We start from the raw sequence: 26,206 nt of genomic DNA, 5'->3' as shown, positions 1-26,206 counted from the left end.
TACTTGAACTGTCAAAAATTTTAAATACGAAAAGAAGAAAAAGAACGTACAGAATAAAAGTATAATAAAAATTACAGCAATTACATTCCCCACAGTAGTGAGAAAACAAATATAAAGCAGTGTCATGATAGCAGATTAGGTTTGTTACAAACCAAGTTAAAAAATTAAATTGAATTCATATCAAACGCGATGACGTTTATAACATAAAATTAAAAAATTGTAATCCAAATTATAACTGCAGTGGATTTATTTGCGTTTTATTTGCAATTTTGCTTGCAGTTTGAATGTCACACATACACAATATATCATATTTATATAACAAATAAAAAACAAAAGAAAATAAAAAGAAAATATTTATAAAACATTATTTTAAAACATTAACTCGAAATATCGACTCAACTATAATCACGAATAAAAATAAAAACGGCGCAAAATTAAAATTTTAATTGTTTAGTAAAATTATTGCTGAAGCGGCATTCTTAAATCAATTCTTAAAATTCAAAATTTGAAAAGTAATTACGCCCAACTGCATAAATCAAAAGACGACTTTTTTGAAATAGATGAAGCAAAGATTTGACATATTAGCAACGAAATTATATGTTTATGATAAAAAAGAAAATCTTATTAGTGATTAATATTCGCAATCAAAAAGACAAAAAAAAAAATTTAAAATTCTTTGGAAATCAAAAACCTTTTCTCAAATTCAAAATATATTATGTAAGTTTGAAACAGAATGAATTTTATAAAATATACAAAAAATGTATAGCAGTTATAAAATGTACGGTTGATTTGATGTACTTAGTTTGTGGCTTGATAAAAAACTTCATATGTTTTACGTAAGTTTTTCTTTTTTTGGTTTTTAGTACAAATTTATATATACAAAATTAAATACATTTTTTTTTTGTTTTAAAATTTACATATTTTTTATTAAAAAAGAATTATGTTAAAGGAAGATCCAATTCACTTTTTGGTAAAAATTTCTGTTTACTTTTAAAAATTAAATGTGTATAACCAAATGTATAAAAATCAGTGAGTTCTGTATATATTTATCTCTTTTTAATTTGGCATTCTTACTCTCAAACGTTGTTGTTGGCTGAGGGCTTTAGAAAATTGGGTACGCTCAAGTAGTGACTGGAAAATAGTTTTGGAAATATATATTTTTTTTTGTGAATAAAATCTTAACTTGTATTTAACTGAGATAAAACTTTTTGAGAAAAATTTTATAAAGACATAAAAATAAGAAAAAAAAAAACAAAATTGAGTCGATAATCGATATAATATTTGGAAATCAAAAATTTCATATTTTTCTATTATAATAAAATAAAAAGCCTTATAAATAAAATTTATAAGGTCAATTTAATATCTGATAAAAAATTTAACAATTTAAATATAATTAACATTTATTATAATAAAAAGCATGTATGTAATGTATGTATGTACTAAACTGATGAGAAAATGAGCGAAATTTTTGATTTTCACTTAAAATCAAATCAAGCAGAAGAAGTAAAATTCAAATATTTTTTTAAATAACAATATATGATTTTTATATTAAATATATTTTAAATTATAGTGAAATATGCTTTTAAATTAAAATTTTTCTTTAGTAATTTTTTACCTTTTGCCATGGATGACTTTTTATCTGTGGAAATTTAAATTCAGTATAATTCGGGTTCATTTCTCGTATTTGTTCTCTTGTTGGTGTACCCAAAACTTTAATAACTTCAACCAATTGATCGACACCAGAATCACCAGGAAATATTGGCTGACCAAGTAATAGCTCTGCTAATACACATCCAGCGCTCCAAACATCTAAAAATAATTAAATAAATAGTAAATGCTAGTAAAAAAAAATTTCCTAGAATAAATCGCATACGTTAAATAAAGTAATATTGTTTCATTTCAATTCAACTGGTGGTACAGTAGGACGTTATCAGCTAATCAATTATCTAAATGAAGTAGAAATGTGCCTTACACTGTGAACAAAAAATTTTGTAAGAGCCCAATATAGTGAACAAATTTTATGTTCTCTATTTTTTTTTTATTTTTTCTTCTTTCTCTCATTATAAAAGGATTTTTCATATTAAATATTAGAAAAAAGAACAATTTTTGTTTATGAAAGTACAACTTATATTGTGTCGTTACATCGTCGTGATTATTTAATCGTAAGTGGTTTCATGTTCTTTTTTTGGAATACCGGAAACGAATTTTAAAAGAAAAATTTAAGTTTAAGTAAAAAGTTTACAATTATAACATCTTTGAAATCAGAAGTAAGAGTTGCAAAAATATCTAAAGAGTTTGAATATTTCAAAGCAATAAAATTTTAAAAACTACTTTTAAATTATTTTATTTAACATTTAATATAGTAATCATTATTTTAATTGTGTTCACTAGAATAGATTCTTATTGTATTGTACGTGCATCTAAATATTTTTTAAAAAAAATTTTAAATATTTATATTTTATGTATAAACAGAAACTATAATTATACAAGTATGTGTTTAAAAATTTCTAATACAGGACATTGTTGTGTCCTATATTAAAAATATTCATACGACATGATATAAAAATAAAGCATTTTTTTATAATTTTCTAAATTTAATCTCTATATACATATATAAACAGTGTAATCTATAATGAAAATCATACGATCATAGTGATTATTGGAAATTTAAAGAATAATATCAAAGTATAATCTTTTTCTGGTTTATAAACAGAGAGAACAATAACTGCAATTCCTCTAAATAATGCAAATATTTCTAAATTTACTTTAACTAATATTTTCATATTATGATATTATCTAACAAACATAAGATAAAAAAGGTGTTGCGTTACATAATGAATAAAAATAAACGACTCTTTCTGACGTTTTTAGCATTATATTGGTAAAAAGCAAAAAAACAAGAAGCAATACTTTGATATTAATTAGCTCCTAATTTGGTTTTTGTATATATATATTTTTTCTTATTCGAATCTTCAATTTAGCCCGGCAAATTTTTGTGTAATTTTTAGTTCTTGATGCGGGAAACAATGAATTTATTGATGAGCCAACCATCCCCACCATTTTGAATTGAAATGGACAAAATAATGTTTTAAAATTTAAGCTAAAAATAAAAACTAAATATAAATTCGTTATTCTATAAATATTTTAAACTATTGCAATATATTTGATATATGTATTTACTATAAATTTTAATTTTATTTATATTTACCGATTTTAGTAGTATAGTTAATTGCACCAAATATTAATTCTGGTGCACGATAATATCTAGAGCATATGTAAGAAACATTCGGTTCGCCATGCAATAATTGTTTAGCGCTACCAAAATCGCATAATTTAAGCACAGCCGTTTCAGGATCCAGTAACAAATTTTGTGGTTTGATATCGCGATGACAAATACCCAATGAATGTATGTATGCCAAGCTTCTGAATAATTGATACATATAGAGCTGTAAAATGTTATAATAAAAATATATATTATATATAGCTAAAAAGAAATATTGAGTGTATTTAAAAATTCTATATCAAAATAATTATTCTATATTTAACTAAATTCCCTGCTTCCCAAGAATAAGATAAATTTTGGCATATTGAGTATGCCAAAATTGACGTTCTGTAGATGTCTATGCAACTTTTTTTCTCTATCTCTCAACAAGTTGATTTGACTAATGCTATACATATCTATTAAATCACCAAGCTCAGAAAGCAAATTAAAAATAAATTCCAAATTTATATGTAGTTTATATGGAAGGGGTTTCGGAAATAATTCGTAGCACGAAAATTGATTAATATTTTAATTCTACATATTTTTTTTAATTCCGAAAAAATTCGTGGGTAATTTCGTTTGAAAAATTCATTTAAAAAGGAAAAAAAAAAGGAATTTTTAACACGGCCAATATTTTCTGTCTTCCAAATGGAAGGTACTGAATTAAAGAGCAAATTTTTTTAATTACAAATTGGATTTAAAAAGAAATTGAAAAAAAAACATTTATCATAATCTAGATCGCTAACAACATACCAAATATAATGAGAATCACAAAGAATACTCAAAAATTTAACAAGAAAATAAAAAAATATTTCAATCGGAATATTTCGAAAACATAAAACACTAATATTTGTTTTTGTAATGTTCTCAGTTCGGAAGTATTTCGGTAAATAACTTCAGCTGGGTGGTCTAATAGATATATATGACATTAGATTCAGCTTTAAAAATGCAGTGCCAAACGGCAATATTTATTTGACGTAAAAAACGTCAAACATGAAAGCAATTTTTTAATTCTAACACCGGATGCTTGAAATGAAAAATTCGAATCCGGTGCGCAGCAACCGCAATTTCAGCAGTGTACATTTAAAATACAGATATAATTTTTTTTTGTTTGACAACCAAATACCAGATACATTCTATTATTTCTCTTATTTAATTGGCAAATTCTTGAATTCAATGTATCTGTGAGAGGGAGGAATCACAGATACAACAGCTCATCTCCAATAAGCCAAGTAGTAAATACAAAATTTTTGTGCAGTATTTGACTCATAATGTTTTTCTTATACAAAAATTTTGGTGTAAAGAGTATTAAATATATTGCACATTTTTTTTAAAACTTACCCTGATAAAATTTATTGGTATTGTTTGCTTAGTTTTGGCATACTGACGCGCAACTTTGTATACGGTTTCTGGTATATATTCGAGTACTAAATTCAAAAACACTTCGTCTCTCTGAAAAATAAAAATTGCAAAAGGAAAAAATAAAATAAGAAAAAAGAATGGTTTAATATTTTATTGCAATGGAAAATTATTTTAAACGAATTTCATTCAGTTTTAACGTTTTTTAATATTTTTTAAATTTTTTTTGTATCAAATTTTTAATTTATTTTTGTTTTTTTTTTTTTTTAATTATTATTATTTTTGTGTAATCAATTAAAACAATTTAATATTTTTTTCTAGCATCATATTTTCTACATTTTTTCTTTATCATTTATTTTAAATATTTTTTTTTGTTTTGCTAGCGGTATGAACTGGAAATTAGCGCGTAATTTTATAAAAGCCATAAAATGAATTTTTGATTTTAATCATTTTTAATTTTATAGGGCGATATGTTTAAATTTTTATAAAAAATTATAATTTTGTTGATATTAAAAAAGTAATTTATTTATTTATTATTGTGAATAAATTGAAAAATATTGTATTTTTATTAATTTTAAGACGTTGAGTTTTCCCAACATATTCTGTTACGTATATATTATCTTCCGTCCATTATAATCATAAAATTATTTATTTTTTTGAATTAAATAAGTTTTGTTCATACATTCAAAAACATCATAAATTTTTTTTTGTATGAAATTTAATGTATGATTTTATTTTTAATTATTTGAAATTTAATGTATTTAAGAAAGCAACTATCATAATGGAAAGTTTTGTCGCATTCTTTTAAATACGAGTGTAAAAATAGCAATCTGGTGTATTCAAAATGCAACCGTAGTTAATTACGAATGTCAAAAAATTATAACAATTTATTTTATTTTAAAACACCCTTCATGAACGGTCATGAACCCATCATGAAGAAAATTAACTATGGATAAAACCTTATAGTATGTACAGAACACGAAATTTATTAGCACCAATAAAAGGATTTTTTTAGAATTGAAGAAAGTTCTTTTAACCCAATAATGCTTTAAGTACTGGTCTATCAATTAATAATAATTTATTTAAGTTGTTTTATTTAATATAATTCCAAGCACATTTATTGCTATACCCAAGTGTTAACTGTGTACTGGATTTTATTTAAATATGTCTAAAAAGTTTTAAATGTGTCGATTCGTTGTCAAATCAGAGAGAAGTAAACAACTCGCCTGATTAACTCGTGTAAATCTATTAATTTTCCACCAAAAACTTTTAAGTATTTTTTATTTAAACAGAAAATACTAAATTTGTTCCAGTGGATTTAAAAGTAGTTTTCATATTTCTATTATTATTATTTGAGATTATTCATTAAAATGAATACGATTTTATTAATTAACAAAAAATTGTATTCCAAAAATTTTAATTACAACCTCTTCAAAAAATAAAAGAAAATCAGCAAAAACCAAATTTTATAAAAATAGTTAGTAAATGCACGAATTAGCCACATATAAACTGAAATCTAAATGATTAAATAAAATTCATTAAGCGTGTGTGAATTTAAATTAAAAAATATATATTTTAATAAATTTAATTAAAAATTTTTCAAAGAAAAAGAATTGATGAAACCTAAAATAAAATCTATATGCAATGGTTAATAAATTAATAAATGTAAAAAAAAAACAACCATTTTGCTTTTGTCGCTCTTTAATCTTGCAAAATATATTTGAAAACTAACAATATGACAATTTATTTTCAAACTATATATAAAGGAAGTGAAAATTAATATAAAAAAATAAAATTAATTAAAATTGATTTTTTTAATTAAAATAATACAAAACCAAAAAAATATCAAAAAAATAATCTACCTGTGGCTTTAATATCGGTGCAAATATTCCTAAATCAATTGGAAAGTCGGCTTGCTGTGGCCGAAATTAAAAAGAAATTTTTGTTTTTAATTTTTAAATTGAATGCTTTACATATATTCTATAACAATTAATTTTTATTTTAAAAATTTAAAAATATTTTATAATAAAAAAAATTCGTAAAATATAATTTACTATTTTCGTTTAAAAAATTTTTTCTTTTATTTTTGTTTCTTGCGTTTAAGTATAAGAGTTAAGAGGTTAAAAATGTTTGATTGAATATAAAAGGTAAGAATGTATAAATGTTAACATTTTAATAACATTAGAAGATGCTAGGGGGAGCATATAAATTCATTAATTTTTTTTTTATGTTTGACCGATTTCTTTTATTAATTTTTTTAAATTTTATTAATTTTATTCATAATTTGTTAAGAAAAAAAAACACGTTTAAAGTTTTTCGAAAATTGCTTACCTTCTCACCACTCGAATAAAAAAAATATAATAGTTTAACAATATTACAATGTTCCAATTTTCTCATTATTTGAAGTTCGCGATTCTAAAATTGAAAAAATATAAAAATTAGTTATCAAACTCAAATAGGTATGTATTAAGGTATATTATTCTATTATATATTTCTGGAGATGTTCTACAAAAAAAGAAAATAATACACAAAATTATATTTTTTTTCCTTTTTTGTCAAAATTATTTGCGTTCACGAGTTTGAACAAATGAACGAGTAGCCAAAACTCAGCACAACTACACTAACTCGAACAAATGTGTACATAATTTTATAGTTATATAGTTTTTTCATTTTGCAGAAAATGGATCGTGTGTTATCGGAGTTATTTTCGCATTTATTTATAAAGTAATTAGGATTTATTCTGCGCATCGATTCACTAAGTGATAACGATAATTATTATCGTAAAAAGTTTGATATTATCGTTGTAAACAAAAATGAATATTCATACAAATGGTTCGCGTCTAAAATAAAGTTTTTGAAACTTTTGCTATAAATATTGATACTCGAATTAAATTATATCCAAAATTTGAACAATAAAAAATATGATTATACCAAAAAAAAGTAGATTTATGTTTTACTCGGTCCTATTTAAAAACTACGCTTTTAAGATCAAGCTCATAAGTAACACAAGCTTATGAGTAATTTGAACAGGTAACTGGAACGTAAATATTATATTATATAATATGAAATTATTCCCATTCTTTTAGAATGGGAACAAAATTAAAACATATATCAACATAATAACCGACAGCTATAATATTAGCAAGGTATTTAAGATTAATTTTAAGCCTCACTTGCACAAAAATAAGAAGCCGAAAATTGGAGAAACTTCCACACTTTTTAGAATCGACATTTGAAGGCGAGAATGGCGAAAAAAATAATTTGTTGTTTCTCTAAAACAAAAGAGATGTTAAACTTTATAAAAACGGTCAATTTAAATGACTATTTTTTCATTATAATATTGCTGTTACGCTGTAGCGTTCGGAGAACTTAAATGTTTTTGGTTTCGATAAAAAATATAGTAAATTTTTTCTAGAGGAATAGATTTCTCGCAACGACATATTTGCGTGAGTATAAAATTTCAGTTTTTTATATTCAATTATGTAAAAGTTGTGCAGCACGAACAAATGAAAGAGTAGACTAAAAGCGTTTTTTGTTGGAAATATATGAGAAAAAAAAATTTATACAAAAACAATATAGGTTATTGGTTGTATTAAAGAAAAACAGTAAGTCCTCAAATATAATTTTTTATGGGTTTATGCTATCCATTCATCATATTCGAGAATAACATCGAATAATCAATAATCGTATATAAATTATACCATATTATATTAACAAAAATTACTATAGTGTACCTTAAATCGTCTATCTTGTAGAACTTTTTTAATGGCAACCAATTCACCAGTGTCGCATAATTTCGCTTGGAACACAACACCAAAACTTCCATTTCCAATTACTTTTGTGTCTGTATAAGATACTTCTTGAACACGATCCGCACCTTGCCCAGGTGTTGCAACAACAGTAGTTATTTTTGATCCATCTTTGCCTGAAAAATTTATAAAAATTTAAATAATTAGTAAAATAAATAATTATAAAAATGATATAAAAAATTAAATTGGATAGATTTTTTATCCAAAATATTGAAATAGTTTTTTTTTTTTTAATTAGATTTAAATAATCAACTAAAAAAGAAATAATAGTTTTTCTTATTAGCAATGGAATTAGAATTTTAACAATATTTTGTTATTTTATATTTAGGAGGGACAATAATTAGGGAAGAGGGAAGTTACAAAGAAATCTTGCTCTAGTAAAACAAAATGTTTTTCAATTCCTGCAAACTATTAATAAAGACACATTCGAAATTCCGCGTAAGATTCTCGACAGGTTTGCTTTAACAGAATTAACGAATTTCTTTTGATTTGATTACAGAAGCCTCCCAAAAACTTGCATTTTTTTAAAAGAAATTTTGAAAAATTCATTAAGATCTATTTGTACACAAAACTTTATCTTTCCATACTAAATGTATTTTTAACACATTTATAAATTCTATATAATTTTATTAATAACAAAAAGATTTTCAATACTTTAAAGTTTAAACAATATAATATCAAAGAAATATTAATTAACCAGTGACGTCATTGTAAATTTCTATGGAAGAGATAACACAGTTAGTTTCGTCGAAAAGTTAAACATTGTATAGGAATTTGAGCACATGTTTAAAAAGCGTTTATTGATTTTAAGCGTTATTTTCTATTTTTATTTTTCTTAAAAAAATAAAAACACGCTATAGCTTTTCTTTTCTGATAATAACAATAATGAAATAAAATTTATGACGTTATTAAAAGCCGTCAACAGATTTTTAACTCTAGTTCAAGTATAAATCGATTAATTAAAATTTTATTGAAAAAAAAAAAAGCTTTTTAAAATTTTCACACTGCTTCAAAATAGAATTGAAAACATGCTGCTTTTTTCTTGTTTGATTTAGAACTTTTCTGATATTTTATTAATTACTGTAAGGCGAAATTTACATTGACACATAAGAAATACTGAACTAAATAAAATAATATTACGAACATTTAATTAGGTCGACTATGAAATATGTCTACCAGTTTATTGATAACTATAGATGAATAGTTTTTTACAAAAAACAAAGTATAGAAAAATAGTACAGTTTTCTTCATATATAATATTTACTGTACGCTTGTATCGCCATTCAAACACCAAAATTTCGTCATCGTATATTAATTTTTATTGTGAGCATATAGCGTTCCTAGTTTTAAACGTATATGCCAGAGATGGGGAATTTGCTAACTTTGCGGGTCTTTTGTGCGGCCCCCGCCACCTTTTGTATTTGTATGTCTTTTAAATACTCAATTACTTTCAAGTTAAAAAATGTAACAACTGATTTAAAAGTATGGAGGGGTGGCGAAATTTTCTAAAACTGCACCGGGCGTCAAACAAGCTAGAACCGGACCTAGCTATCGGGATAAAAAAGTTGCACAGACTTAAGTAGTACAGACTGAAATTTCATGATTGTGACTATGCAAAGATGCATTGCTGCATACATAATATTAGTCCATTTACAAGCCATTATATAGGAATGAAAATAAAATAAACTTTTATTGCAAAATATATAATTTTTCAATGAATAGAAAAAAAATTCCTAAATAATTTTGTTATAAAAAAAAAAATTCAACTTTGTCGAAAACTTTCATAAATTTTATGTAATAAAAAAATTATTTTGATTCGTATGAGGCAGCCCCCAGCCAGTTAAAATTGACCAAAGCAATTTTATTGAAATCAAAAATAGATTATAAATCTAATTAAATTAAAACGTGTGCACATAATTTTTGCCAAATAAATAATAATTTTTTTTTAGATTCAAAATATTTGCTTAGTACGATTATATAAGTAATACAAATAGTAATTCATAGTTATGACCATTTAATTTTAAAGTTAGTTCGTACATAATTTTTAATGATATGCTAATGTTTAATTTAAATAATTAATTTATTAAATAAATAATGAAATATTTAATGTTATTTTTTTTCCTAAAAATTTCCTACCTTCAATAGGATCTCCATCACCAATATTACCCCGTAAAATTTCTTTTGATTCATCAATTGTTTTTGTTATGGATAAAGCTACTTTTTGATCTGGCCACAAATCTTGTAATTTACCAACTAACAATTTCATATCTTTTTTTTTAATACATAAAATAAGACCGCGTTTTTTTATTGACAATACATATATAGAAATTAAAAAAATATAGGTAAAAAAAAAATTGCAAATAAAATGAATATTGTACTTTTTATAAAAACCCTTATGTTTTAAAACAATTGTATAGAATGTTTTAAATTTAAGGTATGTATAGAAAAGACTTACTGCTATAACAAGAATTTAATATATGTAACACAAAAAAAATTAATCGTGGTTGTTCTGTTTTCAACTTCTTTCAGAATCAAATCGTAAAAAAACGAAATCAGATCTCAAAAATTCACGAAAATCAATGTTCTATTTTAAATCTGCACTTACTCATTGTAATTTTCACTCATTTCACTCTCAAGAGTATAAATGGTAATATAAATTAAATTTTCAAAAACAAAAACTCGTTGTTTTATTGATTTCCTATTGAATTTATGAATTGAAATCCAAAATATTATCAAATTCCCGTTTTATCGAATTGATTTTATTAAAATTCCAGTTTTTGTAAATTGTTCTCTTAATCACTCGATTTCGGAACACCAATTCCAAATCAACTACAAATTGATTTTCATAACTGTTTTCATTAAACTTGATTTCTTGAACAACCACGTACATATTCATACATTTTAACAACTTAACATAAATTTTTACTTAGATACTTACATAGGCATGCATGTCACGAGTATTATTATATGTATAACAAGTCACAAAAACTAACTACTTCAAATAAACACTATATATGTAATTAATTAGCATGACCGCTGAAATTCTATGGCGTTTTTCAGTTACAATACTGATAATTTCCCCAAAAAAAAAGAAATCTTAAATAAGACTTTATGAGTTCAAAAATTTAAAATTTTTCCTAATGCAAATATTATGAATAATAAAATGAATAATTATATTTCCTTCTTGTACATCTACTCATTACAGATTTCTAAAATAAGCGAATAAAAAAATTTTTTTTTCTGTTTTTAATCACAGGTTTTTATGATTTAATTCTTCCAGGATTAATAATATATTTTATAATCAAACTTCTAATTAATGAGAAAAAAAAAACCAAATGTAAGGTATCTTCTTCAAATTGTTATTGGCAATTTCATTCCATTAAGTACATTTCCCAGTATGTCAAACGCTTACAATTTAAATACATCAATGATTTTCAAGCTTAATGTAATCATAAACTTTAAGCTAACGCAATTGCTAATCATTTCATTATTTTTTCTTTTTAAGATCAATGCATAATTAAAAAATGAATCCCTAATAAAATCGCCATTTTAAAAATTGTTAATTTGTCATACGCATGGTTATCATATGTAAAATCAAGTATCTGTTCGATTTGATTGACATGATTGTCAAATTCTTGACATACTGAAAAATTACCGTTAGCTAGTCAAAAATCTTCTTACAACTTAAAAATACAAAAAAATAACGAATGAAATTTCCAGACAATAATTACCCATAAATTTTGTTTTATTTAATTAATTATTCCAGGTTAGTTAATAATTTCCTTCAAACGAAAAACAGAAAATAAAATTTCAAATACAGTAACTTTAAAAATGCAGTAAATACCGTCAATTAAAACTACAATAAACTCAATCACGTATTAGTAAAATAAACATAACGTATGTTACTGCATTTTTGAAATCAGAGGTATTTTAAAAATATAATAGTATTAAACCCAAATTAGTTTTGTCGTTTAATATGTGTAACGGTACCACTTGATTTTTTCATTTTTCTCAGAAATTATACAAAGATATAAGGTTACAGTTATAGTTACTAATTATTATAACGAATAATTTAATTGTATTGTAAAAAATATCCTATATTATTAGGATATTTTCCTATTAGGATTAGGAAAGTTTGCTCGAAAACATAATAGTTTTAGAGAAAGAAGTTTTAAATAGCTTTCAATATAGTTATATGACAAATTAAAATACTTGCGAGATATTAATGCATTTTTCTCGCAAAGCTCGCCGGAATTATAAGTATATGGTTTCAAATGTAAATATTGCAATGATAATTAGCATTCAGTATAAGTCTAAAAAGTACATTTATTTGAAGTTAAAAATTAATTGCCTGAATTTGCATCTATTTTGTATACACAAATTCAAATAATTGTATATTTTGTAGTTATACAGAATAACGTGATTTTTTCTTTTATTTGCTGTATAAGTACGAGTACATATATATAATATACGCTTATATATTGTGTTTCAGGTGACGCCAATTTTTATATACAACAATTTCATCAAAAAAAAATATCTATTTAATTGATCACAATTTTTTTTTATTTATCGATTCCCTTCAATATCATTTCCACCAATGACAACCATGAGAATTCTAAGTAATTGGCAATGTTTTCAGATACTGACACTGACTTCATTGTTATTTTTGCACAATTAAGTATACACAAATATACTTGTATACATAGATGCACAATTATGCATTTTGAAGGTACCATTAGATTTGTAAGTGTATATTTTATTTTATATGTCAATATTATGTAAAATTTCAAATATAAAATAAATGATTTCCCGTATTATATTATGATAACAGCTATAATTGTTATACGCATATATATTACATTATAGTTATTTACAAGTGATTAACATACACATATATACATATATATATATATGTATGCATGTATGAAAATGTCTGTTGTCTAAACATTCTATGTTTTATATATAGATTTTATTATATGTATAACAGATAAACGTTAAAATAATAGAATAACCCTAAACTTATAATTGAATAACTTGGTTCTAAAAATGGTTTTGTTGTGGCATTATCACTTGAATCCGAGTCTGTGCTATTTGAACTACTATCTGAATTTCTTGATTTCTTGATAATTCCTTTGAAAATATCAGATGTTTCATCTTTTTTCTTTTTTTTTTTTATTTTAATTATTTTTCTTATGCGACCCGTTTTAAACAAACAAAAAAAAAAACTAAATTAAATTAAATTTTTTGTTTTATTTTTTAATTATTTTATTTTCGATTTTCATTAATTAATTAATTTGTTGATTAAAGTACTTTTTCCTTATGCTAATTTAGACACTTTTTTAACACTTGAAATTTAAAGAATAGCATTTATTTGACCGCAATTTTAAAATTTTAAACAAAATATTTACAAAATATTTTTTTTTGTACTAAATTACTTTAAACTAAAGAACAAAAAAAATAACGTAACAGATTTATTGTGAGAATATCCGAAAAATTTTATTATCACCAACGGTTTCAAAGAAAATCATTTGTGAACTAATTATAATTTGCGCATCTGATAATAAAATTTAGAAAAAAATTAAATAAATTGAAAAAAACAAGGGTAAAAATTTACCTAAAAGAGTTTTTTTTTTTAATTACTTTATACTTTTGAACGTAATGGGTCATTCACTATGAATTAAACAAACATTACGTATATTTTTATATGTATCTGAACACATACAAAATTTGGGAAAAGAATTGTGTTTTGGGAAAAGTGTGCTTTGAAATCTGTCCGATCTTTGCAAAAACTGTTTCTGTAAAAATGTCGCACGATAGCTAGTGGACAGTCATTGGTCGACAAACATTATAGAAGCTGCAGGTAACAGACAAATTAAGAAATCCCGAGTGCGCCGGGTTTAGAATTAGAATATGGCGATTGCAATTACTTTCGGACTCGAGATAGTTTTAATGGAATAATACTAAAGTAGGACTAAAGAATTGATTTTATTTCTCGATCGGAGTGCGTCTTATTTTAATTTTAAATTCTCTGAAGGCCATCACAAAAATAACCTCAAATTTTTTTCAAGTTTTTAAGTATCTATATTTTATTAGGACGAAAGTTCTTTATAATTCTTCAAATTTCAGAAAGTTTCAAAAGCATAAAAATCCAACTTAACCAAAAAAAAACCTTTATATTCTTTAACTAAAATTAATTATCAAAACAAAACGCTGGTTAACCCTATATGCATACATTATATACTATTGTCATTTTTATATAAAAATCAATTTAAATATGTATGTATGTATGTATTATAATGCAATAACGCTATATAATTATTATAGAATGATTTTTTAAGGTTTATCACACGAAGTTTTCCGATTTCTTTTTTTCTATTTAAATTAAAAAACAAATGCTTTTTTTCTCGTTTTTAAAATGATCTAATAAAAAATTTTATTTGAACTTATTTTTTCTCTTTCTTTTTTATTGCTTTGTAAAATTTCAAGAATACTAAAGATTAGAAATCTCATTTATAATAAAGAAAAATTGAGTAATTCTTATACTAAATCATTTTTTGAAATTTTTTGATGTAGCGCTATTCAAATTAAAATTTTATTATAACAAAAATTATTGATAATGTAGATTTTGAAGTTAAAAATATTTTTTCGTGAATTAACTCTAACTTTGTATTACAATCATTAACTTGCAATTTCTTGCAGGAAGCACGCTACATATCAATATCTTATCATCTACACTATAAAAGAAATAAATGCTACATTTTGTGTTTGTCGAATTTACAGATTCCCTCTGATTTGGGTAACGAACATTTCAACAAAAAACGGACGAATGTATAAAATGCAAAAGCACTTATAAAAAATAAATAAATTTAATAGCTAATTAAATTCTAATTTGAGTTTAGAAAGAAGCGAAGTAAATGCGATTTAAACAGCATTTAAGTAAGTTACTTTTCATTGTTAAGAATAGAAGAATTTTTTAGTTTTATTTGGTTGCTAAACGTTTCAAAGATATATTACGCTTTTCAATTAAACTTACCATCAAAAAATTCTTTCGAAATTAATACAAATGATTATTTTTTTAATATTCAATTATGCACAAACAAACAAATATATATAAGTATTTTCTTTAATCCAATACATTCATAAAACAAAGAAAAGCTATTTTGAACTTAATTTTAATACAAAGAAATATGTGATTATTAACACTTTGATATCATTGCAAATAATTTCTTATTTCTTTTTGTTACAAATTAAAAGAAATTAAAACAGAATTTAAGAACTTTATTCTATTACTGCAGATAGTTGTGAATCAAAAAATAATAATTTAAACTACATAATTATATTTTCTGAAACTCAATTAAAAATTTATATTCTACATCAATATAAAAACAAATTAAATGAACAATGGATTCGAAAAATTAATAAGGTTTAGAACGAAGGAACCAGAATGATCTGCCCAAAGGTATGCCACTTTCCACACCACCTGAGTACGATTAAACGTATGAATTAAGGAAATACATCAAGAACTGAGAGTGGTCAAAAATCCGCAGTAGGGGTGATGCACTATCATATTTAAACAAAGACGAGTCATTGGACCCAAAATATCAAATTATTTGAAAACGCATCAGAATAAAAGGAGAGCCGCAACTATTATTAATACCTTAGGAAAAGATATCAGAAAATCATTCGTTTAATGTAAGTAAAATTCCGATTTTCACTTCAAAAGACCGAAATTTTGACTGTACCAAATAAATAGGAGATACTTAAGGAAATATTTGAGCAAACAAAAACTAACCATTCAATATTTGATGAAATTTAACTACATTATTAAAAAGAAAATTCAATGAGAATGTTCGTTGACATAATGACATTGCTCTATAATCAAAATTTAAGTTAGTATAGTAACCCAGTTTTTTGAGTTAGTTTAAAAGATTAGCATATGCCGTAATTATTGAAAATAAGTTAAAATGTTGTTATATATTCTTAAAATTATATAAAAATCAAAAGAAGAGTAAATGAAAAAAAAAATTATATACATACATAAAATTAACAAATTAAAATATTTAATCATCTTGTTTATAAATGTAAATATGTATTTACATTTTAATTTATATACATAATAATTTTTAAAAATATTTATCTTAAAAGTTGATAATCAAAACAAGCGAGAGGAGAGAGAACTTTTAATTTATAAATTATATTTTATTTTTATAAAATTGTTTAAATATATTAAATATATGCATAGGTGTAGGTGCAAAACAAATGATAATAATACACGATTTTTATAAATGTGTTTGTATATAACATATACATATATATTCGCTTTTATAATTGTACATAATTTTATTAACTTTATTGGGTATCTATTTTTATTTTCATTTACGTACATTATTTTTATTATTGTCTTATTTATTTTTATTAGCTTTTATTGTTGTAAATATTTTGTTAACTGATTCATAGATTATCGTACATTCACACTTTGATATTTCTACTGACACTGACAGATGAACGTGTCACAATTTCACTTTCACATTTATGAACATTTATTGTAACTAATAAATTTTTGTCTGTTATCAATGATATCATGTTCAAAAACTTGATAAAGATTATAGGTTTCATCGATAAAATCGTAGATCTATAGAGTAAGTTTTAAAATAATAAGATTTAAATTAATACATACTCTTTTTATTAGTGTACAAGTTTAGAAATTAAGTACGGAAATCACGAGAATTATATTGGATTTGGACTCTTGAAACGCTTGCATTGTGTTTTTAATATCTTTTTTTTTTTGCTATATGCAATAGATATGAAAGTACTTGTGGTGTAACTAGTAACATTTTGAGAAAAATATTTTGAATAGGGTTTTTTAGGTAATAAAGATAAGAAATCGTAAAAGCGCATGACGTACTTCTCACGTGTCATTGTATTATTATTGTACAAATTGCTGTTTCCAACCGTTAACTCATTTTATTTTAAAAGTGAACTCAAGTTCGAATGTTCGCATACTTATATTTATATATGTATGTATACATAAGTTTTCAGAAAGGCATTCGGATGAACAAACTTAACCGAAATTCGAATAGAATCGTTTCACTGTTTTTGTTTTAGATATTAAAAAGTTGATATTTAAAAAGATATTTAAAAGTTTAGCTTTTTTTTATTTCGGAAAAAAAGATAAATGCATTTCGGATCAATTGTAATAGACGTTCGTCGATCCCAGCCAAAATGCAGTGAACCAACGAAAAAATTAAATTTTTTGCGTTAAAATACTAAAAATAATATTAATTGTTTCATTGTTAAGACTCCTTATGTGACCAAAACAAAAAAAAAAATATTGTTTATCTTTTTCATTCTTAATGGTTATATTATAAAAATTATAATATACATATTTAATTCACAATTCACTCTTGCCGTTTAATGCGACGCAATAATTTGTTATTTATTAATATTAAGACATAAAAACTATTTCGAGATGTATGACATATGTATGTACGTTTGTACAATAAAATACAAATAAATGATACACGCTTTACTCTTAAGTGCTCAAAATTTTTAAAGATTGTATTTTTTTTTTGAGTTTTCACACCTACTGTTAGTGCTCCCACGAACCGGCACGAATTTTTAAAATTGCTATAATTTCTTTTTTCGGACCACAAAAATTTTTAAATTAAGTTGTCTATCAGATTTCCAAGTGACAAATTGTTTTTTATGAAGGCAAGTGTAAAAAATAAAAAAGCGATCCCGCAGACCTATGGCACATTTTTCTATCATTTTTTATTTTTTGTAAGATAAAGTTAGGTTTAAATTCAACTACATATATTGAATATCTTTCTTAAATTTTTTTTTTTGAATTTTGTAATTTATGTTGTTTTATTAGAGTAAAATTTTAGCTATGTTTAAAATAAGTACCAGAAAATTTTTTTTGTAAAAAATCATTGGGCAACGATATCCATCTTACCGTGTTTTAACCGCATTTAGATTACAAAAATACGGTATATAAGTATATATCATAGTCTATACTATAGTAATTTAATAAAAAAAATTTATGAGAGATATGTATATTAGGATTGAGGTAAGAAATTCAATTTTTTATACATGTAAATAAAATAAAATATGAACAAAAACATATTCAGTTAAATAAAAAAAAAAACAATTGTACTTTCGTTACAATAAATATTTGGTTAATATCGGCTAATTGAGCCCATCCATTAATTTCATAAAAATAGCTAAAAGCTTACTGAATGTGAGTAAATTCACGTATAGAATTTACCAAATCATCTGTTTGTCAAAACATATGAATTTCTCTAAACATGTACGTATGTACACTAAAAACAGATTGGATGGTTTGATCAATAAACAATTTTTTTTTATAATTTTATTTTCATTAAATATTTATGCAAATCTTCTAAAAATTATCAAAAAAATAATGTACTCTATATAAAAATTTATAATCAGAATTCACGTAATAAAAAAAAGGAGAAAAAGTAAATAAAAAAGACAAATAAAAAATAAAGTAAACTTTAAAATATTAAGTTAAATTTGAAATAGAAAAATAAAAAAATGATGATAATGAAGAAATTTTTTCTAAATGATCATACGAAAATAGATTATTTTCAAAGAATTTTATGCATTTAAATCAAAAATTTATAATTCTAATTCCATATTTTATTCTCGCAGAAAAATTTTTGTTGAAAAGAGAAAATTTTGTTTCCAAGGGATTTGATTGAATAAACTCAAAGTAAACACACAATACACACACGCATATCCAGAGACATGCGTATGTATTTTACCGAACACAGTTAAAAAAACTCTCTATATTTGCATATTCACATAGAAAAAAAAACAAAAAAAAATAGAAGTTGACGAAAATATCAGGACAAAATTTTAGAAATATTTAATTACAATTTACGATCAGTGATTTTTTTTTTAACACTTTTTTAAATTTGACAAAAATATGCGAAAGATTTGTGCATGAATACGTGTTTGTGTATTTGAGTATTTTTATTGAAGAACAACATGAAAATTTGTTGGCAAGCTGAAATTTGAATGAAAAAATTTTACTTTAATACAAGTTTTTGGTCAAGATTTAGAAAAGAAAATTTGAAAAAAAGAAACCGAAATTTGGAACCTTTTAAATGATTCGATTTTGGAGTAAATTTACATCACTCAATTAAAAATCCAAAAATTAAGTTGTATACATACATATGTACAAATTTTCAAAATAGAAGAGTGGAATTAGAGTACTGTACTTACGAGATAGAGTTTTTATTTATCTCTGGATGTCGTATGAAATGTATAAGATATTTTTACACGTATCAGCTAAAAATTGCAATGGAACATATTGAATACAAAATGCAAAAGGAGTTGTGGTTTTGCGGTTTTGCGGTTACCTTTTCTGAATTCAGAATTACCCAATTCTGATTTTATTAGAATTTTCTTAAAAAAAGCTTTCATACAATTTTGTTCTTACTAAATACATACATACATACATATAATTAAAAAAACTTGATTGAATTAATTTTGTTTATTTAATTAGATTTCTATTAGCGCTGTGCGAAATAAAATCGAATAAAATACTGATTATATTATATTTTCAATATTTAAATACATACTAATTAGATAGTGTAAATGTCAAGTATAAGTATTGTGAAACCTCAATTTGAGTTATTTAAATGTATGGAAATTGATATGTATTTGAATATCTGCGCGTTAAATTTGTTAATTTTGGTTCTAAATGAAATTATTTAAATACGATATTTAATAAAACCGAAAACGATTTTTGAAAAATAAAAATAAAAAAAAATAGTTTATATTTGTCCATCCATGATTTCCACGCAATTTCATGATGTAATCATTCTAATCATAACTATAACGCAATACGTTACTTACTTTACGGCAAAAATTTTTTAATTCAGTTTTCTAAAACTTCAACAGTTTTTAGAAATTCCTAATAACTATAATAAAATTTTGATATAAAAATCGAATACTCTTCACCATCTATTTGAATAGATGTGGAATCTTGTTGTTATAGAAATAAATAGTGACAGTTAGTTGGTAATGAGCCTTATTCTAGTTGTCGAAGTAGAGCGACAATTGTCGTTACGACTTGAATTTGATATTCTAAGCGGCGATCGCAGTGACAATCGTCGGGGAATAGTGGGAAAATGTGTTTCAGCCATATTCCAGTTGTCGTTCTGATGCGAGATATGTCGTAGCGAAACGACATTTTTTGTCGAAAAGAATTTACAAGTGACAAGAAAGAAAGATACACCAAAAATGCAAGTTAAAACAAAAGAATTTAACAAAATCATAAAAAAATTAATTTTATACATAAATCAAGTCATAAAATATATAATTTAATTTTTGTTTTTAGCGTGAAAGTATTTATAAATTTGAAGAATTGGAAATTTCGTGACAGGGCACGCCTTTTGCGGGTACTTGTTTTTCCCTCGAATATATTCAGTAAATATTCAAAGGCTTCCTTTGGAAGTCTGTAGTAGTTTATAAATCTGTGAATAAAATAAAATGTTTGTAACTAATTTACTAGAAAAAATTTGGCAAATCCAATGGACTAGAGCTGTCGCTAATCTTAAATCTTTCGATCCTTAATTGTTGTTTTTTTTTAATTTCATCACTACCGGAATGAGATGAATTCGTAAACCATAATGCAAATGACATTTTTTATTATTTAAAAATATAAATATATACACTGAAAATTTTTTTTGTTTGAACTTTATTCGCCGAAATTTCTTTTTAAAATGTATCAATTTCACTTGAAACGTTTCATTTTCGATTATTTCTCGCACTCACGTCACTCCACAACCAGAATACCACATTTCAAATGATGTGACAGCGACAACGACAAATGTCACGTAAGTGACGCGACAACTAGAATAAGGCTCAATATATTTTAGGTGATGTAAAAGGTGAATTAATTAATTCCTGTTATTTTTCATGAGCTCAAAAATCAACAGAACAATAACGTGATAATACCTTCAAGTATAGTGCAATGCTTTTTTAATTTTTAATGAAATTATATTTAAGTACTAATGGAAATAATACTGAAATCAGATCTCTCTGAATAGCCAAAACTTCTAAAATAAGAAAGTATTTTTTTTTCTGACAAATTTATCACATGAAACAATTGAAAAATATTGAATAAAATATTTAATTGCAAAACTCCCCTTCTCTCTCTTAAAGTCTCTTTAATACTTTAATACCCACGTAAAAACAATCTTTTTTTGTATTCATTTTTCTTATAGCTTTTATACATGTATAATAGACGCTTTATTTCTTTTCTGACAGCTGTAAGTGGCGCCACTTTATTTCTAAAATATGCTATTTTTAAACAATTTTAAATTTAATAATGAATACTTAATTTTAAAATTCACATGATTCGGTTGGTTTTATGATTTGCACATTACATTTATCGTTCTTTGCTACCTTTTTTTAGAATATTTTTTTCTAATCTTCTACAATGTATACATTATCGCTATTTTGTTTTATATACTTTTGAATTTCATAAATAAGAAAAGTGCTATTTACAAAAAACAAAATTTTTATTTTTTAATTCTTATCAATGCTAAAACTTTATCTACTCGAACTAAGAATGACTTGATAAAGAAAAAAAAATTCGTTGATTTAATCATTTTTTTTTAACATTAAAATAGAAATGGAGGGGCGTTGGTTTGATAATATAAGTAAAAGTCATTGTATTAGGTACGGTTTTTCAAAATTTTTATAACATTGTACTTAGATATGCTTAAAATAAAATTATGACAGCCTCACAATTGTATTTATAAAAATTAGAATCATGCAAACTTTAAATGACAAAAAATTTTCGAAGTTGTAAACTTTATAGGAGTTATGAAATCACATCGACTAATACGAGTATCAAAATTAATGCCCCTATTATTGTACTTGTTTGTGTAAAAATTGAGTATTGTCCCGATCACATCCAATTTATATAGATTATTGGCGTTTATAACACAAAAAATCGTTTGCGAAAATTTGGTAAAGGTAAACTTAGCTCAATTAATTTTTGTGTTATTATTGGGGACGGAAGCACTGTCAGATATGACTAAAATGACCACAATATAATTTGAATACAAAAAAAAAAAATATTTCAACATTCTCAAAAACTTACTTAAAATATTTTTGAATTTATTGCATATTTTTGTCCAACTAACGCAACTTGTTGTCCTGTTAGCTATTATTCCATTCGATTCTTCAAAAATTAAATCTGTTTGTTGATTTTCCTTAACATTATTATTACTTATTACTACACTATTATCTTCTTTATTACTAGTATTTATTTTATTATTAGTAGAATTTTGATTATCACAGTTAGTTTTATCACTTTTATCATTAATTTTATCACAATCACTTATTTCAGATTTTTTTTTCTCTTCATTTTGTAATTGATTTTCATTGAGTTCAGCATCTTTTTCACATTCCTCATTGACTTTTAATGGTGGGGATGGTTTTGATAAACTTTTTTTCCTATTTAATTTTTTTTGTTCTTTTAGAATTTTTCTTTCAGCCTTTTCTAATTCTTTGGCTTTCTTCCTTAGAATTTTTGCCTCTTTAATTTTTTGCTTTAAAAAATATTTCTCTTTTAATTGTGGACTTCCAAATTCATCTAAATAATACATTGAATCTTCAAGACCATCTTTGCGATTTATTAATTTTGGATCAATGGTAACATCATCCATTAATGAATTCGTTGTAAATAATATTGGAAAATCATTTAAATTAGTTGAATTTTCAATATTTTCCGGTGCATTTGTTGTTGTTGATTCATTTGATTTATCTGATGAAGTTAATGATGATGTGGTTGTAGTTGTTGCTGATGTTTCTGTACTTGTAGTTGCTTCATTAATTTCTTTTATAATATTACAATCTGTTTCAAAATTATCAATTTCAATTTTAATTTTTTCAGATTTTTTATTATTATTATCATTCGAATTTTGATTTTCTATGTTTTCTTCATCAGATAATGATGAAGATTTAATCTCTTTTAATGTAATATATTCATTGGAATTATTCAAGGAGGATGATGATGGCGGTGTCGATGAATTTGAATTTGTTCCATTTGATGTTGAATTAATATGAATACGCTTTTTATGCTTAATAATTTCTTCGACAATAATACCACTTCTTTGAAAATCATCATTATGGCCATCAACACTTTCGATACCACTATCTTGTGATAAAAGTTTATATGGTGGTTTTTCTAATAAATGACCAAAATTTCTTTGACTATTATTATGACGTATCATAAAAGCATCATTTGGCAATAATAATTTATTTTTTAATTTTAAACTTTCATTTTTTTCATCAAAACTGTTACTTAATCCATGTTTAGTGTCATCAATATCAAATGATGGTAATGAATTAGATGATGGTGAAATTGGAAATGAATCTTCGAGTACACGTGTAACTAAAAATTTACCACCAAGTAAACGTGATGATGGTAATGTTGTTACAGCTGCAGCTGTTGTTGCTGTTGTTATTTTAGATGAAGGTAATTTACCCAAAAAATTTTTATTAGATTTTTTTACTGATAATGTTGATTCATCCACATTATTATATGGAGAATCAATCAGCGTTTCAGATCCGCCTGGTTGACTTTTCATAATCGGTTTAAAATATTCCTTGTTATAAAATTATTTTTATGTTCGTAAAAATTCAGATAAGTTTTCTTAAGATTTTAAATTTAATATTAATTTTTTTTTTTTTTGTTTTTTAAAGAACTTTTTTATTTTAATAACTTTATTTTTTTAATTTTAAATTGCAAAACAATAAAAAATTTAAATACATTTAAAAAGACCAATTTTTATTTTTTCATTAATTTTTAAAAAAAATTTTTAAGTCACATTTCAAATATTGCTTGATCTTTTCTTTTTTACATAAAAATTATTTTCAATTTTTATTTGAATTTAATATTTTTGTGTTCACTGATTTAGAAAATTTCGTTAACACTTTTGATCTCTTTAATTATTTATAACGATTAAAACTATGCTTATATTTGCATGCACATATATCTGTGTGAGTTAAAAAAGAGACAATTCAATTTCTGATTATTTTTATAAATGAAAAATGACATTCAAAGAGTAGCTTTGCTCATTTTAATTTACAATTTACTTGTTTTTTTTTTTTGATTAATTTACGGAATTCATTAAAATTTTTTATTTCTTGATCAGTTGTTTTATAGGCAATTAATAAACTTTACTTTTTGTTGTCAAACGTTGTCTAACAATCTAATCCAAATAATATCGATTTATTTTATCATCAACATAATTATAAGTGTTTTATTATTATTATTAATATTATAAATATTTACACAATATACATACATCCATACATATAATATCAGCGGCATTTTTCACAAAACGCTACGATATCAATTGAGTTTAATTTTATATGTGTATTTTTCTTTAAACAAAAGGTTAGACTAATAATCAATTATGATATTAGCTTATAAATTTACTAATAGTTTGATCAATAGATTTTTTCTATACATACATAAAAATTAGGTACCTATTTATGATAATATAGTTATATGATAAGAAAAAAACTAGAAAGAATATGCACTCATATATGTATGTGAGTAAAAATATCACGAGGTATTCAATAAATTCATAAAAATATAGAGAAAATTGTAATTTAGTTTTAGACCGTATACCTAACTATTCCACTTTCAATACTCACAAAAAAAAAAATAACTGAATAACTAATTTACTACAACAGAAAGCCAAAATATATGATGCACTAGTGATGCACTCTTAAGTGCGCTGCAATTCACAAAATTTTAGTACTATCACTTTACATATAAATTTATACGGATAAGTACATATCCCTGTAACTCTAAAAAATAAAAAGCAAAGCCATACTATATAACCACATACAAAATTTTTGTTTTGTATTGTTAAATTTTCTTTTGTATTGAATCTATGTATTTACATTTTACGACAAAATCTAAGATTAAAAATCCTTGATTAAATCTGATGCCTATTCACATATCGCACTGAAACTATTTGATGACGCCCATATTTTACGTCAGAATTCAATAAATTTTCTACACGAAAAGTTATAACTAAAATAAAAATCATTGTTCCAATGTTTCATAAAAAATCAATTGCAGACATTTAACTTATGAACAATACGATTGCAAGTCTGATAAGAATAAAATAAATTCTATTATTTACCGTTAGAGAAATAATGTAGCATCTACGACATTATACTATTTATTACTATCTGCATGTACGACATTATACTAACTAACTGTCAAAATAATTCGGACATGTCAATTGTGAATCGGGCATGTCATTATTTTAATGTAAATTGGGAATCTATAATAAATTTGACTATTTTCAAAAAAAAATGAAATTTTGTGTTCAAATGAAATTTCCATTTGCAAAAGCTCATTCATTTTAACACGATATTTTCTAAGAGAAATTATTTGAACGGAAAAAACTCTCAAAAGAACATTTTAAAGAGTGGAAAAAAGGTTTTTTTCAATATCCTTTTTATACAATTTACAAAGAACCGACATCAGAAAATTTAAAAGGAATTTGTAATTTAAACAATTCCAAAATATTTTTTGTTGAAAATTCTTTAAATTAAGTATATTTTATTTACATAAACCTATTAAAGATTTTTCTACTTATATACATATATAAAAAAATATTACCCTGAAAAGCCTAAAAACCTCAATGGAAATTGATAATTTTTAAAAAGAAAAAGAATTAAATTTTATTGTTACAAAATATGCAAA

At 23.9% G+C, this 26,206-nt stretch overlaps 1 protein-coding gene across 5 annotated transcripts in view; it reads right to left on the bottom strand.

Moving 5' to 3' along the window:
* Window positions 1-24,174, bottom strand: part of LOC129618533 (probable serine/threonine-protein kinase DDB_G0286481) — a 30,152-nt gene extending 5,978 nt beyond the window's left edge. For 2 of the 5 annotated variants that reach the window (XM_055533361.1, XM_055533369.1), the window contains exons 1-7: window positions 22,574-24,174; window positions 8,356-8,546; window positions 6,953-7,036; window positions 6,484-6,537; window positions 4,604-4,714; window positions 3,209-3,446; window positions 1,616-1,809 (exon numbers count right to left, since the gene is read on the bottom strand). In XM_055533361.1, the coding sequence (XP_055389336.1) occupies window positions 1,616-1,809; window positions 3,209-3,446; window positions 4,604-4,714; window positions 6,484-6,537; window positions 6,953-7,036; window positions 8,356-8,546; window positions 22,574-24,065 (2,364 nt within the window). In that variant the 5' untranslated portion in view covers window positions 24,066-24,174. The remainder of the gene's footprint in view (window positions 1-1,615; window positions 1,810-3,208; window positions 3,447-4,603; window positions 4,715-6,483; window positions 6,538-6,952; window positions 7,037-8,355; window positions 8,547-22,573) is intronic. The other 3 variants (XM_055533341.1, XM_055533349.1, XM_055533354.1) reach the window with 2 other exon arrangements.
* Between the last annotated feature and the right edge of the window lie 2,032 nt (window positions 24,175-26,206).

Source organism: Condylostylus longicornis, unplaced genomic scaffold (genome assembly GCF_029603195.1).
Source record: "Condylostylus longicornis isolate FDR11 unplaced genomic scaffold, ASM2960319v2 ptg000001l, whole genome shotgun sequence".
Classification (NCBI taxonomy): Eukaryota; Metazoa; Arthropoda; class Insecta; order Diptera; family Dolichopodidae; genus Condylostylus; species Condylostylus longicornis.
Note: the sequence above shows the minus strand (reverse complement) of the source record. Positions and strands in the feature narration are given on the sequence as shown.